This window comes from Haliotis rufescens, unplaced genomic scaffold, assembly GCF_023055435.1.
Source record: "Haliotis rufescens isolate VD_foot unplaced genomic scaffold, xgHalRufe1.0.p SCAF_1, whole genome shotgun sequence".
Lineage (NCBI taxonomy): Eukaryota > Metazoa > Mollusca > Gastropoda > Lepetellida > Haliotidae > Haliotis > Haliotis rufescens.
In genome coordinates this window covers 15,047,516-15,063,049 of record NW_025963779.1, presented here as the reverse complement: position 1 = coordinate 15,063,049, position 15,534 = coordinate 15,047,516, and the positions used below count along the sequence as shown (strand labels likewise).

General features: G+C 39.9%; 1 protein-coding gene across 3 annotated transcripts; it reads right to left on the bottom strand.

The window, feature by feature from the left end:
- Window positions 1–260: 260 nt before the first annotated feature.
- On the bottom strand, window positions 261–15,140 carry LOC124150368 (CD209 antigen-like). 3 transcript variants are annotated; one of them, XM_048381646.1, is made up of 6 exons: window positions 15,056–15,140; window positions 12,655–12,846; window positions 11,760–11,963; window positions 11,346–11,387; window positions 10,706–10,957; window positions 261–544 (listed from the first exon to the last, which is right to left on the bottom strand). In XM_048381646.1, the coding sequence occupies exons 1-6, from the start codon at window positions 15,129–15,131 to the stop codon at window positions 450–452; spliced, it is 861 nt and encodes a 286-aa protein (XP_048237603.1). In that variant the 5' UTR covers window positions 15,132–15,140; the 3' UTR covers window positions 261–449. The 3 variants fall into 3 exon arrangements, with proteins under 3 accessions (XP_048237603.1, XP_048237607.1, XP_046378326.2); XM_046522370.2 differs by lacking the exon at window positions 261–544 and adding an exon at window positions 9,102–9,296; XM_048381650.1 differs by lacking the exons at window positions 10,706–10,957; window positions 11,346–11,387; window positions 11,760–11,963; window positions 12,655–12,846; window positions 15,056–15,140 and adding exons at window positions 1,870–2,118; window positions 2,914–2,955; window positions 3,328–3,543; window positions 4,152–4,418.
- Between the last annotated feature and the right edge of the window lie 394 nt (window positions 15,141–15,534).

Here is a 15,534-nt window from a genome sequence, read left to right as displayed (position 1 = left end):
ACGACGAGAAAGGCATGGATCGGCTAGTCGGACTCGGTGACTTGGTTGATTGCTTGCCCTCGTACCCCGACCCGGCGTGAAACGTTTGTGCATGCCATAAAGTCCTGGTTTGACTGGTCCAGATTCGACTACATTCAAAGATCCGTTATATAGCTGGAACATCGCCATGAAAAAGCAAATAGCAACACGAAAGATATGAGCATGACTTTTATGTGAACATTTCACAGTCATCATTTTGAAAAATGTTTCATGTTATTTTGTACTGTATATGGCAAGAAACTATTTACTACTGTATCTAACAGAATACAATTTGTTGCCGTATATAGTAATCTATATATAATAAATGTGTTCGAGGTATGCATTTATTCCTTGATAATCTTACAAGTTTAATTTATATGCCTTTGTTGGATCTGTATAATATGACGTCATGTCTCGGTTTCTCACTGGCGTTACTTGTAAACGTGTCTCCATACTACAGCGACGACGACAAGTGCTGTCACAGTTACCGCCCTTGGTTTTGTTAAATTGCATTGGGACTGGGAGTCTGAAAATAAGAGCAAGGTTTTCTTCATATTTCATCAAGGCAATACTTGTATCAAGATAATGTAAAGTTAACAAAGGCCTACAGTCCAATCCACTGTTTGCACGGTGTAACACGCAACCATGACTTTTATTCCGGATGATTTCAACGGAACGGGAGCGTCACGATGAACGGGATTTCAGAGTATAGATACACGCCGTTTGTGATGTTCTTCATGTGTCTACCTTGAGTGAGTGAGTAAGTGATTTAATATAATCGTTAGCAGTTTTTCAGCCCGAATGTGAATATGTAATACGTCTGTAAATAATTGAGTCTGAACCAGTCATTGATATCGGGAACATCGATCTACGCAATCGGGATGCGATGACATGCATCAACCAAGTCAGAGAGCCTGACCACCCGATCCCGTTAGACGCCTCTTACGGCAAGCATGGGTTGATGGAGACAATTCCAACCCGGATCTTCACAGGTATGTTAACAGTGGAAAACGAAACTGTCGACAAAAGACGGCAAACATTAGTTACATTTACATATCATGAGAACATTCATAGAGTTAAACAAACAACGACCTGTTATGTTATATTCGGGCTGAGGATTGCAATCAGCCGTTTCTATTGGTCCCGTGCAATGGAAATGGAGAAACATTATATTACAATTTAACAAGTGGCTCATTGAACCCTATAACCATTGATTAGGAAATGACAAGTTGCAAAATATTTGTACGTGTAAATATTCATCTCCACTATACGGTCTCGTGTCTTTATTATCTAAAAACTAGCATTTTATATCAGCTTTATTGTGAGCAATATGGACTGGGCAAATTGATTTGTCTGCCAATTATATTGATGATGGGTGAGATAATTGGTTTAAATAACAACCAGTTCAACATAAAAAGATATTGACCGAAAATGTTTTCAGAAAAGACCTACACATGGAATTCGAAACGTCAACGCAAGAGAATTATCGGTCTTGATTATCCGCCGAAACAGATTGCATTGCATTGCGTAATAGACAAAATAGTGATGAAAGTAGATCACTGAATAGATCACAGGTGTTCACATGATTCAAGACTTACATTTATTTGTTCCCGCAGACAACTAACATGCACATGCCCCTTCCGCCCCCAAACACCCCCAAACAAAACAACAAACAACGCTCAGCCAAACAAAAACAAAATTTAAAATAATGATTAAAAACAAATTACAACAAAAACCCGCCAACAACCTAAACAAACCTAAGCAACCCTGAACAAAGGTTGGTAAAACTTTGTTGGCGTCCCCAAACTAACCGACACACGTTCAATAGTTCATCAATATTCATATACATACACGAGTCATTACGATCGAGATGTTCGCTCATTTTCTGGTGAATGTCCACGGTGGTAGCTGTCGAAGTCATCATCATCATCTTCATCACTTTGTCTTCGTCGACGCCTCCCATACCGCCTATTCCGTGTTCAACGCTGCTGTTGTCTGTCATGGGTAGAGTATTCTTGTACACCTGTGTCGTCGATGGTGCTGCTTTGTTGGTGGTGGTGATGTAGAGTGGAGACCCCACAGTCGTGTGCGGAGTGGTTGCTTTTTATGAAAGAATTCGAAATAGTTAACAGCTTTATAACGAAATAGCTGATCACGTTTACTCACAATCACGCACTGTGAACATAACAGGAGGCACGAGTACTAGGATTTCCCGATAGATTAAATGTATATGACATTATCATATCATATTGTATAAAAATATACTTAAAGGAGGACCGTGTTCCATGGACTGGTATGATACATCCGCTCCAATTCTTGGTCTGGGTTTGTTGTTTGAGGCCGAATAAATTTTAAGCCCAACATATTTATATTTCACAATTTTTCTTTTGTCACAACAACCAACCAGCATTTAAATTGAACAAGTTGTTTTGTGTGAGGACAATTCTCCCACCTCCTCTCCTCGCCTTTCCATTGTTTCTATCATACTCGAAATACGTTAGATTGTGTGTGATTCTGAGGCTGAAAGTGGCAATAGTTCCGTAAGATGATATATATTTGTTTTAAATAAGCTTGCGTTATATACAAAATGTCACTCATTTGCCAACAGCATTTAAGAGTAGCACTGCCCATTTCAAACCAAGGTCGTGCGTTATAATTAGTGCCATGTGATTAAATGAGAAATTGGCTTGGAGTAGTTGGGATGATAATTAAACGCTTGATAAACATACGTCAATCAAACAGACAAACAAAGTTGGTTTTGGAATTGTCCCTTTAATACATTACACAAGTTTCCATGCGGCTTTACCAACTTTATTTAAGCGATTCAAAATATCACCCACAATCTGTCCAAACAATGTTACTGACCTGTTGACACACTCTTGATTTTTGTCTTACCCTGATTCGTTGTTTCTTTTTTGGTACACTTCGGTAAACATTCTAAAAAAATACAGATCAGTCAACTACAGCCATTATGATACAAAGGAACTATGTTGATTCTTTCTATCATCTTATTAGAACATACGTGCGCACTGAAGGCATGTATGCGTATACGATTCTGAAACAATGACAGATTCTGTTATTCTGTAAAACGCTTTACCTTGTCACACATTATATACAAATGGCGTGATGGGCATCTTCGTGTGATACAATGCTACAATTAAAAATATGATAACTGATTCAATACGATTTTCCCATTATTCATTTTATGTACATTTTGATCTATCGTACTGTTCATTTCAATGTAAAGTACGATCAAGTAAAATACACGCTTACGCGTGTAAAAATCAGCAGGATCAACTTCAAGTGTACCTTTCATTTCACATAAATAACGATTTTTCGAATTACAAAATTGGTCATTCCATCCTAAACGCCTGTTTTGTTGTCTGTACGCTACACAGTCCTCCACGCCTCCACTGTTGCTAGGTTCAGAAGGATTCCAGAATGTCACCGACAACTTTGGGCTTCCAACCGTGTGGCGAAATGTTCCCAACATCTTCTTGACATCAGTCCAAATACGGTGGAGTTCTACAAGAAGAGGTGAAGAGAGGTGAGGTAAGGTGAGGTGAGGTGAGGTGAGGTGAGGTGAGGTGAAATAGGGTCTAACGTCGCGTTCAAGATTATTGCATTCATATGACGTGCATGTATGTGTGTTTGGTGTGTGTGTGTTTGGTGTGTGTGTGTTTGGTGTGCGTGTGTGTGTTTGGTGTGTGTGTGTTTGGTGTGTGTGTGTGTGTGTGTGTGTGTGTGTGTGTGTGTGTGTGTGTGTGTGTGTGTGTCTTTGTGTCTGTGTCTGTGTGTGTGTCTGTCTGTTTCTAATGCTGGACTAAGTCCGGACTAATGCTGATTTTATTGTGCTAGGCCACTGAGATACCTTGACTCCGAACCGAACTGTCCTTGTTTTAGCCCCTGAATACCGAGCGCCAGGCAGGGTATGACGCAGCCGGGCATCGAAACCAAACTTTCCGCTCTCCGGGCAGACGCTCTACCACTAGGCCACGGAGGCGATAACCTGAGTAAGGGGCAAGTTGTACGCACTCAACCTGGTTCGAAAGGCAGGCATTTTTAGATTTGGATCATAGTTCTGTCCTCAGTTGTTTGGGAGCCACATGGTTACAAAATGAAAATGAGATTACCTTTCCTTCCTTTTAAATACTTGGTTACAGCCATGTGTTCTTCCACGGTATCCACGCGGAGCAAGTCCATGCTCTTTCGTTGGCAGGAAGCACGTGCGCCTTTCCATGTTCTGGGAACAGTCTCGAGAATGTAGCATGCTCGACCCAACTTCAGCACTCCATCTTGACATGGTGACACACTGGCTTTAATTGCTGTAGTGGTAATAAAATATGGGGGACCAAGTACTGTAAGGAGGCTACAGCGTGGAGGACACACTCACACAAATGAAGCATACATGGTCCAACCTGACCACACCATTGGGGCATACTGCCATTAACCATTGGAGTGGATCTAGGATTTAAAAAAAGAGGGGTATAGAGTGTGTTTGTGTCCAGTTTCGTCACTTCAGGGGGGTGGGTGGGGGAGGTCCACCCAAGGACGTATAAAAAATATCACAAACACTGTTATGTGAATCATTATTCATTATACTTTAACAAACAAGTCTACACTTTACCATGGTAGACATTGCGCATACAAAATGTCATCAGATGGGGGTCGACCCCCAGAAACCACCCACGCCCACCCAACCCCACCCACGCATCCAACCCCCCTGGATCCCCCACTGTACTTATTCTATAGACTATGAACAGTAAGGATGTCTGTTAGGGACATTTTAACTATAAGTTGGCATTGCACTTGTTACGAGCACAACTGAAACTATAATAGGGTAAATAACATGTTGCAACATGAAATCTAAGCCATCTACATCTAGGGCTGTCATCTCTCTGCTTTAAGTACCTCTTTGTGTCTGAGAATATGATGCTCTTGTAACGATTTCCACAAATGAAGGATACTTTCCTAATATACCTGAGAAATATATACACATTTCCAATTCCATACCACGAAGACATCTAAGTCACATTATGGTTCAAACAACCACACAAACACACGCAAGCACGCACGCACACGCGCGTAAATGCAATTCGCCATATAAGTGCAATATTTTTGAACGCGACGTTAACCCCTCACACGCAACACAATTCTCTCGATTCTGGGAGTTGTCTGGTTGCCCGGAAAACCAGAACGTTGGTCACACTCACTCACTCACTCACTTGACATGTGTACGTATTTTCCTTGAATTCTTCTTATGTCAATCCAGAATGACACACCATGAGCAGTTTCTTTTAAAAGAAGGGATTGAGTAAACGAAACACCCCGATTTGTCCTTTTTACTCGTATTTGCTCAAAAGATAATCTCATCAATTTAGTTTAGGCGAATTAAAATATCGAGAATCAGATCATTTAACATAAAAGTTTGTTCTGAAAGTCTTACAAATTTAAATCCTACGTAAACTGAATTTAAATATTGTGACATAGTAAAGGGCTGTAGCCAATGTTCAAATTCCTAGAATATCAGAATTCGAGTCATTTAACACATACACACCTCTCGCTAGTTTTAACATGTGATCCGTTATCGCCTTATCTTTTCTATTAGAGTCAACAAGTGCCAGGGTCATGCCTTTTGATCGACAGTATGACTTTGCCTGCTTCCATGATTTTCGATCAGTTTCGAAACGGTAGCATTGTTGGCCAAGTCGCACTGCACCAATGTCACATCTATCTCCACCAGGATTCACAGCTGTGTTATTCAGAAAACAGAAACACATCGGAGGAGGTTATGTTCAGGTTCACACATGTTAGAGAGTCTGAGTTAGTGATTGATGGTTAACAACATTTTTGTCATCAATATTCAGGTTTCTCTCTGCGGCTGTGAAATAATCGATTCCCGACTTGGCAAACCAGCCATTGACTGAAAACACACACCATCGGAGCAAGATGACATCCCATCAACCAAGTCACATACTACTCGAATCAACCCATGTTGAGAAACAGGTACACCGGAATGGTTGAACTCAAACAGAGCATTATGCATATGGGGATCAATTGGTCAGACAGTGACTTTGCTAATTGCATTACGTCTTTCCCGGCTCCTTGGCCTCTTTTCAATCTATTTTGATTTTTGATTAGAGGTTCAGTCAACGATTCTATCATCACCAAATATTTATATTTAAAAAACTAATTATATTATGTTTGCAGCCTGTTTATGCATGACGTTTTACAATCTTCACGTCTTCATGATTTACGCATGCATCCTGTGTACCAACCAACATTTTACTCTCATCCAGTGTTCCAAATGAAATGGATGATGAAGGCATTCTGAGTATCAACAGACACGTTAACCATCATCAAATGTTCCAATTGAAATTGATAACGAAGGTACTCTGAGTATCAACAGACACGTTAACCATCATCAAATGTTCCAATTGAAATTGATAACGAAGGCATTCTGAGTATCAACAGACACGTTAACCATCATCAAATGTTCCAATTGAAACTGATAACGAAGGCATTCTGAGTATCAACAGACACGTTAACCATCATCAAATGTTCCAACTGGAACTGATAACTCAAGGCATTCTGAGTATCAACCGACAAGTTAACCATTATCAAATGTTCCAACTGGAACTCATAACGAAGGCATTCTGAATATCAACCGACAAGTTAACCATCATCAAATGTTCCAACTGGAACTGATAACGAAGGCATTCTGAATATCAACCGACAAGTTAACCATCATCAAATGTTCAAACTGGAACTTATAACGAAGGCATTCTGAGTATCAACAGACACGTTTACAATCTTCAAGTGTTCCAACTGGAACTGATAACGAAGGCATTCTGAGTATCAACAGACACGTTAACCATTATCAAATGTTCCAACTGGAACTGATAACGAAGGCATTCTGAGTATCAACCGACAAGTTAACCATCATCAAATGTTCCAACTGGAACTGATAACGAAGGCATTCTGAATATCAACCGACAAGTTAACCATCATCAAGTGTTCCAACTGGAACTGATAACGAAGGCATTCTGAATATCAACCGACAAGTTAACCATCATCAAATGTTCCAACTGGAACTGATAACGAAGGCATTCTGAATATCAACCGACAAGTTAACCATCATCAAATGTTCAAACTGGAACTTATAACGAAGGCATTCTGAGTATCAACAGACACGTTTACAATCTTCAAGTGTTCCAACTGGAACTGATAACGAAGGCATTCTGAGTATCAACAGACACGTTAACCATTATCAAATGTTCCAACTGGAACTGATAACGAAGGCATTCTGAGTATCAACCGACAAGTTAACCATCATCAAATGTTCCAACTGGAACTGATAACGAAGGCATTCTGAATATCAACCGACAAGTTAACCATCATCAAGTGTTCCAACTGGAACTGATAACGAAGGCATTCTGAATATCAACCAACAAGTTAACCATCATCAAATGTTCCAACTGGAACTGATAACGAAGGCATTCTGAATATCAACCGACAAGTTAACCATCATCAAATGTTCCAACTGGAACTGATAACGAAGGCATTCTGAATATCAACCGACAAGTTAACCATCATCAAGTGTTCCAACTTGAACTTATTACGAAGGCATTCTGAGTATCAACAGAAACGTTTACCATCTTCAAGTGTTCCAACTGGAACTGATAACGAAGGCATTCTGAGTATCAACAGACACGTTTACCATCTTCAAGTGTTCAAATTGAAACTGATGATGTATACCAAATTATAAATAAATTACCTGTTGTCAAAACGTATCCCCACTGTGATATTGCTTAAATATTGATAAAAGCGGCCTAAAACCACACTTAGTGACTGGAATCAAGTCATATGTGATATCTCGTCAGTGACCATTCACCATTCATTTTCTGAAGTATATTTATCTCAAATACGTACAAAATAAATATTTATACTACAATAGAGAAGTATTATCACAATTACCGTTTTGGAAGTAAGCGAGCCATACCACTAACGCAGTAACACGATAAGAATCGTTACAGATTGACTTCATTGTCCTTCTCCCCACTGCTTCTTGTGGATATATTTGAAAACGAGCATGCCTTATAATATATTCACATGTTTGTGATTGAACGTTTCTGCATGACCAGTAACATTATTATTTCTTTTGGGATGAATGTGTAGGTTCCCAGGATATCAACTGTACTTTGCATAATAGTGTGTGCTGATGACCATGAGATAAGGTGATGTTCTTTAGAAATCTTGGCAATGCATTGTTTCATACTTGTAATTACATTTGTAGCCAGTGAGGCTATGAAGAATAAAATAACGTGTGGGATTATCATCTTTTTCGTTTTTTCTTACTATTAATTCCGCTGTTCAGTAATAAAACTCTGATTTTCAGAGATGTGTATAACAAATAAACGTACAAGGGTAGGGCGTGGAGCTATTGAGCATATCGTTAGTTGTAAATAATGTATTTCCAGGAATTGTGTGGCAATTGTGTAGTTTTGGTAGTGAATCAACCCCTCGTCTTTGGAACAACCCCGCCCCTCCCGGCCCCTTCCCCTATTTCATTTACATATACACCAAGTATGTTGAAATCGTACGTTACATTAGTAGAGGCACATTTATTCCTCAGCCGTGTGAAACAAAACCTATAACGCTACTTCCTTTCAGAAAATGCATCTTCTGAGAAATCCTAAATCTTTTCGATATAGAACAATATGTAAATGTTTTGTAGCATATTGTAAACTGCAATAACGGTAATTACAACAAAAATGACATATTCCATGGTAATAGCTCATATTAGGGGTAGGATTTTACTAATATGAACCAATCCTACCTCACTCGTAGAACATCACGTGGGCGGATAGGCCTTAACAATACATTTTAGTCGATGTCACTGGCGTCGTAGCAAATAGCAACACGAAAGATATGAGCATGACTATGATGTGAACATTTGGCGTCATCATCTTGAAAACTGTTCCATGCTATTTTGCAATGTAAATGCCAATATCCTTTTTGCTACCGTATCTAATAGTATACAATTTGTTGCCGTATATAATAATCTTCAATATATGTGTTTAAGGTATGCATTTATTCCTTGATAATCTTACAAGTTTAATTTATATGCCTTTGTCGGATCTGTATAATATGACGTCATGTCTCGGTTTCTCACTGGCGTTACTTGTAAACGTTTGTCCACACCACAGCGACGACGACAAGTGCGGTCGTTACAGTTACCGCCCTTGGTTTTGTTAAATTGCATTGGGACTGGGAATCTGAAAATAAGAGTATGGTTTTCTTCATATTATATCAAGGCAGTACTTGTATCAAGAAAATGTAAAGTAAACAAAGGCCTAAAGATCATTCCACTGCTTGCACGGTGTAACCCGCAACCATTACTTTTATTCCGGATGATAGCTTCACGATGAACGGGGTTTCAGAGTATAGATACATGCCGTTGCACTTTGTGATGTTCAATATGTGTCTGCCCTTGAGTGAGTTAGTGAGTTGAAACAGAAAACAAATCGTTGGCAGTATTTCAGCCTGAATGTAAATATTTAATACATGTTAATATTAAGATTTGTTTATTTGTTTGTTGTTTAACGCCGCATTCATCAATAATACAGCTCTATGAAGGCGGTCTGTAAATAATTGAGTCTGGACCAGTCAGGAATATCGATCTACGCAATCGGAATGCAATGAAATGCATCAACCAGTCAGCAAGCCTCCCGATCCCGTTAGTCGCTTCTTAAGACCAGCATGGGTTGCTGAAGACCAGTTCTAGCCCGGATCTTCGCGGGTATGTAAACAGGGGTAAAAGAACTGTCGACAAAGGACAGTCAAATAACCAGTAACATTTTCAAACTAGAACGAGAACATCCAGAGAAGGAAACAAACAGCGACATATAATAATATATTCGGGCTTATATTACAATCAGCCGTTTCTATTGGTCCCATGCAATTGAAATCGAGAACCAGTGGCTGTTGTTGAACCCTATAACAATTGATTAGAAAGTCACAAGCTGAAAAATATTTGTATCAATATTGTAATTGAATTCGAGCGACTGAAGACTGCACTTCCCATGTGGCTGTTCGAGAGAAGGTTACCACATGGATACATGTTTCTATAAGGAGTGTTTCACGCGTGATGAAATGGATAAAGACTTGGACGTGCAGATGTTTGCGTCCACTTCGCAGACTCGTGCCTTTATTCTCAAAAAACTAGCATTAAAAATTAGCTTTATTGTGGGCAATGTGGACTGGTCTAATTGATTTGGCTGTCAATCTTGGGTCAGATAATTGGTTTAAATGACAACCAGTTCCACATGAAAAGATATTGACCGAGAATGCATTCAGAAAAGATCTACACAAGAAATTCGAAACATCAACGCAAGAGAATTATCAGTCTCGATTATATGGGCGTAACAAAATAGACAAAAATAGTGATGAAAATAGATCACTGAAACTCGGTGATGCCACTAGGTGTTCACATGATTCAAGACTTACAATCACGTTTCACAGCCTCGGTGATATTTTGTTCCCGTAGACAACTAGTGTTTATATGCACACACACACACCCCGCCCCCAGCCCCCTCCAACCCCTAAACAAAGGTTGGTTAAACTTTTTGCCGTCCCCAAACTAACCGACACACGTTCAATAGTTCATCAATATTTATATACATACACGAGTCATTACGATCGAGACGTTCGCTCATTTTCTGGTGAATGTCAACGGTGGTATCTGTCGAAGTCATCATCATCATCTTCATCACTTTTTCTTCGTCGACGCCTCCTATACCGCTTCCTCCGTGTTCAACGCTGCTGTTGTCTGTCATGGGCAGAGTATTCTTGTACACCTCCTGTGTCGTCGATGGTGCTGCTTTGTTGGTGGTGGTGATGTAGAGTGGAGACCCCACAGTCGTGTACGGAGCGGTTGCTTTTTATGAAAGAATTCGAAATAGTTAACAGCTTTATAATGAAAAGGCTGATCACGTTTACTAAAAATCACGTGCTGTGAACATAACAGGAGGCACGAGTACTAGGATTTCCCGATAGATGAAATTTATATTACATTATCATATCATATTGTATGAACAATTGGCTTGGAGTAGTTAGGATGATAATTAAACGCTTGATAAACAAAGTTAGTCAAACTGTGACAAATCAAACAGACAAACAAAGCTGGTTTTGGAATTGTCCCTTTAATACATTACACAAGTTTCCATGCGGCTTTACCAACTTTATTTGAGCGATTCAAAATATCACCCACAATCTGTCCAAACAATGTTACTGACCTGTTGACACACTCTTGATTTTTGTCTTACCCTGATTCGTTGTTTCTTTTTTGGTACACTTCGGTAAACATTCTAAAAAAATACAGATCAGTCAACTACAGCCATTATGATACAAAGGAACTATGTTGATTCTTTCTATCATCTTATTAGAACATACGTGCGCACTGAAGGCATGTATGCGTATACGATTCTGAAACAATGACAGATTCTGTTATTCTGTAAAACGCTTTACCTTGTTACACATTATATACAAATGGCGTGATGGGCATCTTCGGGTGATACAATGCTACAATTAAAAATATGATAACTGATTCAATACGATTTTCCCATTATTCATTTTATGTACATTTTGATCTATCGTACTGTTCATTTCAATGTAAAATACGATCAAGTACAATACACGCTTACGCGTGTAAAAATCAGCAGGATCAACTTCAAGTGTACCTTTCATTTCACATAAATAACGATTTTTCGAATTACAAAACCGGTCATTCCACCCTAAACGCCTGTACTCTACACAGTCCTCCATGCCCCCTGTGTTGCTAGGTTCAGAAGGATTCCAGAATGTCACCGACAACTTTGGGCTTCCAACCGTGTGGCGAAATGTTCCCAACATCTTCTTGACATCAGTCCAAATACGGTGGAGTTCTACAAGAAGAGGTGAAGAGAGGTGAGGTGAGGTGAGGTGAGGTGAGGTGAGGTGAGGTGAGGTGAGGTGAGGTGAAATAGGGTCTAACGTCGCGTTCAAGATTATTGCATTCATATGACGTGCATGTATGTGTGTTTGGTGTGTGTTTGGTGTGTGTGTGTTTGGTGTGTGTGTGTGTGTCTGTTTGGTGTGTGTGTGCGTGTGTGTGTGTGTGTGTGTTTGGTGTGTGTGTGTTTGTTTGGTGTGTGTGTTTGGTGTGTGTGTTTGGTGTGTGTGTGTGTGTGTGTGTGTGTGTGTGTGTGTGTGTGTGTGTGTGTGTGTGTGTCTGTGTGTCTGTGTGTCTGTGTCTGTGTGTGTGTCAGTCTGTTTCTAATGCTGGACTAAGTCCGGACTAATGCTGATTTTATTGTGCTAGGCCACTGAGATACCTTGACTCCGAACCGAACTGTCCTTGTTTTAGCCCCTGAATGCCGAGCGCCAGGCAGGGTATGACGCAGCCGGGCATCGAACCCAAACTTTCCGCTCTCCGGGCAGACGCTCTACCACTAGGCCACGGAGGCGATAACCTGAGTAAGGGGCAAGTTGTACGCACTGAACCTGGTTCGAAAGGCAGGCATTTTTAGATTTGGATCATAGTTCTGTCCTCAGTTGTTTGGGAGCCACATGGTTACAAAATGAAAATGAGATTACCTTTCCTTCCTTTTAAATACTTGGTTACAGCCATGTGTTCTTCCACGGTATCCACGCGGAGCAAGTCCATGCTCTTTCGTTGGCAGGAAGCACGTGCGCCTTTCCATGTTCTGGGAACAGTCTCGAGAATGTAGCATGCTCGACCCAACTTCAGCACTCCATCTTGACATGGTGACACACTGGCTTCAATCGCTGTAGTGGTAATAAAATATGGGGGACCAAGTACTGTAAGGAGGCTACAGTGAGGAGACAAACTCACACAAATGAAGCATACATGGTAAAACGCGGAAGAACGTTTAAAGAAATCACAAACGCTGTTATGTGAACCATTATTCATATACTTTAAGAAAGAATTTAACACGTTATCATGGTAGACATTGCGCATACAAAATGTCATCAGATGTAAAAAAAGGTGTGTTTGGGGAAGGAGCGACCCCCAGACACCCCTCCCCCCCCCTCTGGATCCCCCACTTTTATTTTATGTCAATAAGGATGTCTGTTTGGGACATTTTAACTATAAGTTGGTATTGCACTTGTTACAAGCACAATTAAAACTATAATAGAGTAAATAACATCTATTAACATGATGTCAAAGCCTTCTACATCCACCATTTTCTTTGTTCTATATATTTTAGTTAGTTCAGGTTGTATGTATTGTTATTGTCTGATAACGCTTTCGGAATCGATACACGTGTTTGTCTGAAAGACTTATTTGGAATAAAAAAACCTAAGTGTTATATAGCCAACAAGTAAAGAAGGTATGTCTGTTTATTGGCTGTTTAACGATGACTGTATGACCCCAGTGTAATATTCCTGTAACTGAAAGGAATCGTCACGATAAAGAAACTTTCATGGAAGTATCACCGAACATGGTTAAAACAAAGTCACATATTTCATGTTTGTAATATCCCCCTCAATGGCTAAAGTTGAGTGCAGATGCTGCTGTCTGAAGAAACATATTAATGTTAGCATAAACACAAATATTTCAGGTCACTCTGGTGTTCTTAAACGTTTTCTGTTTTTTTTTTTAAAAATTTGAGAAATAAAAACCTTTTTTTCTGATATTAATCCTATGATTAACTGTAAATAACATTGTAGGACTATCGGCTCTCTGATTTAAGAACATCTTTGTTTCTGAGAATATGATTCTCTTGTAACGTTTTCCACAACAGAAGGATACTTTCCCAATAAAACGTGTGTGTGTGGGGGGGTGGGGGGTGGGGGGTGGGGGGTTGGGGGGGTGGGGCGGGGGTGGGGGTGGGGGTGGGGGGGGAACCTATGATTGTGGGTTCGAATCCCGGTTCGCCCCGATTATGTTTCTAGGTTTGTCAGCACCATACCCGTGCACGTGGGTTTCACCGAAGTGGTAAACGTCTTAGACCTGCATCACTTCGGGCTTTCCTTCTACATTAAGCTGACACGCCATGATATAACTGGAATAATGTTCAAAGCGGCGTTAAACCCAACTCACTCACTCACTCATCAATATAACTGAGGAAAATATACACATTTCCAGTTCCATGCCAAGAACACATCACATTATGGTCCTACACTTGTAGGCCTTGACGTTTCTGAGAACATTGATTCCAAAATAATTTCCAAGCTTGAACTTTCACCAAAGGTTTTTCATCTGCTTGAGGAGAGGCTTTGTGGATTCCATGAAGAAGAAAACTCAATTTCAACAAAAAGGTTTTCTTCATGTTTGGACTTAATTTTAACGCTAAGAACAAACTTGAACACAGTATGGTTCTAGACATCCTCTGAACGGTTCAGACTCATCTCACACATGTGCATGCACGCCGCTATATTAGTGCAATATTCTTGAACGCGACGTTAAACCATCTCCAACCGGATTCACAGCTGTGTTTATTCAGAAAACAGAAACACATCGGAGGAGATGATGTTCAGGTTAGTGATTGATGGTTAACAACATTTTTGTCATCAATATTCAGGTTTGTCTCTGGGGCTGTGCAATAATCGATTCCCGACTGGGCAAACCAACCATTGACTGAAAACACGCACCATCGGAGCAAGATGACATCCCATCAGCCAAGTCACAGATCACTCGAATCAACCCATCAATCAAGTCGTAGACCACTCGAATCAACCCATCAACCAAGTCGTAGACCACTCGAATCAACCCATCAACCAAGTCGTAGACCACTCGAATCAACCCTACAACCAACTCGTAGACCACTAGACCACTGAAATATTGCAAAAAACAGCGTAAATCCATACCCACTGACTGTAATCAAGACATCAACGATATCTCGACAAATGTCCATTCAGTTTTTTAATTAATAGATTAATCTTAGCTATTATAAAAATCAATATTTCTACCACAATATAAAAGTATTCACACTCGAATGTAAGATCAAATGTAACTTTCATGAAGTCCTACCTTCTCCGTTATGGAAGTAAGCGAGCCATACCACTGACACAGTAACAAGGGAAGAGTGGTTCCAGATTGACTTCATTGTCCTTCTCCCCGCTGCTTCTTGTGGATATATTTGAAAACGAACATGCCTTATAATATATTCACATGTTTGTGATTGAACGTTTCTGCATGACCAATAACATTATTATTTCTTTTGGGATGAATTTATAGGTTCCCAGGGTATCAACTGTGCTTTGCATTATAGTGTGTGCTGATGACCATGAGATAAGGTGATGTTCTTTTGAAATCTTGGCAATATATCGTGTCATAAACGTAATTACATTTGTAGAAAGTGAGAATATGCATTACAAATAAGCATTAAACAAACAAGGGTACGAGGTGGAACTATTGCATATCTTCATTTGTAAAAAATGTATTTCCAGTAATTGTTATGTGCCAATTGTGAAATTTGGTACTGAATCGAATCCTGGTGAAAATGCATT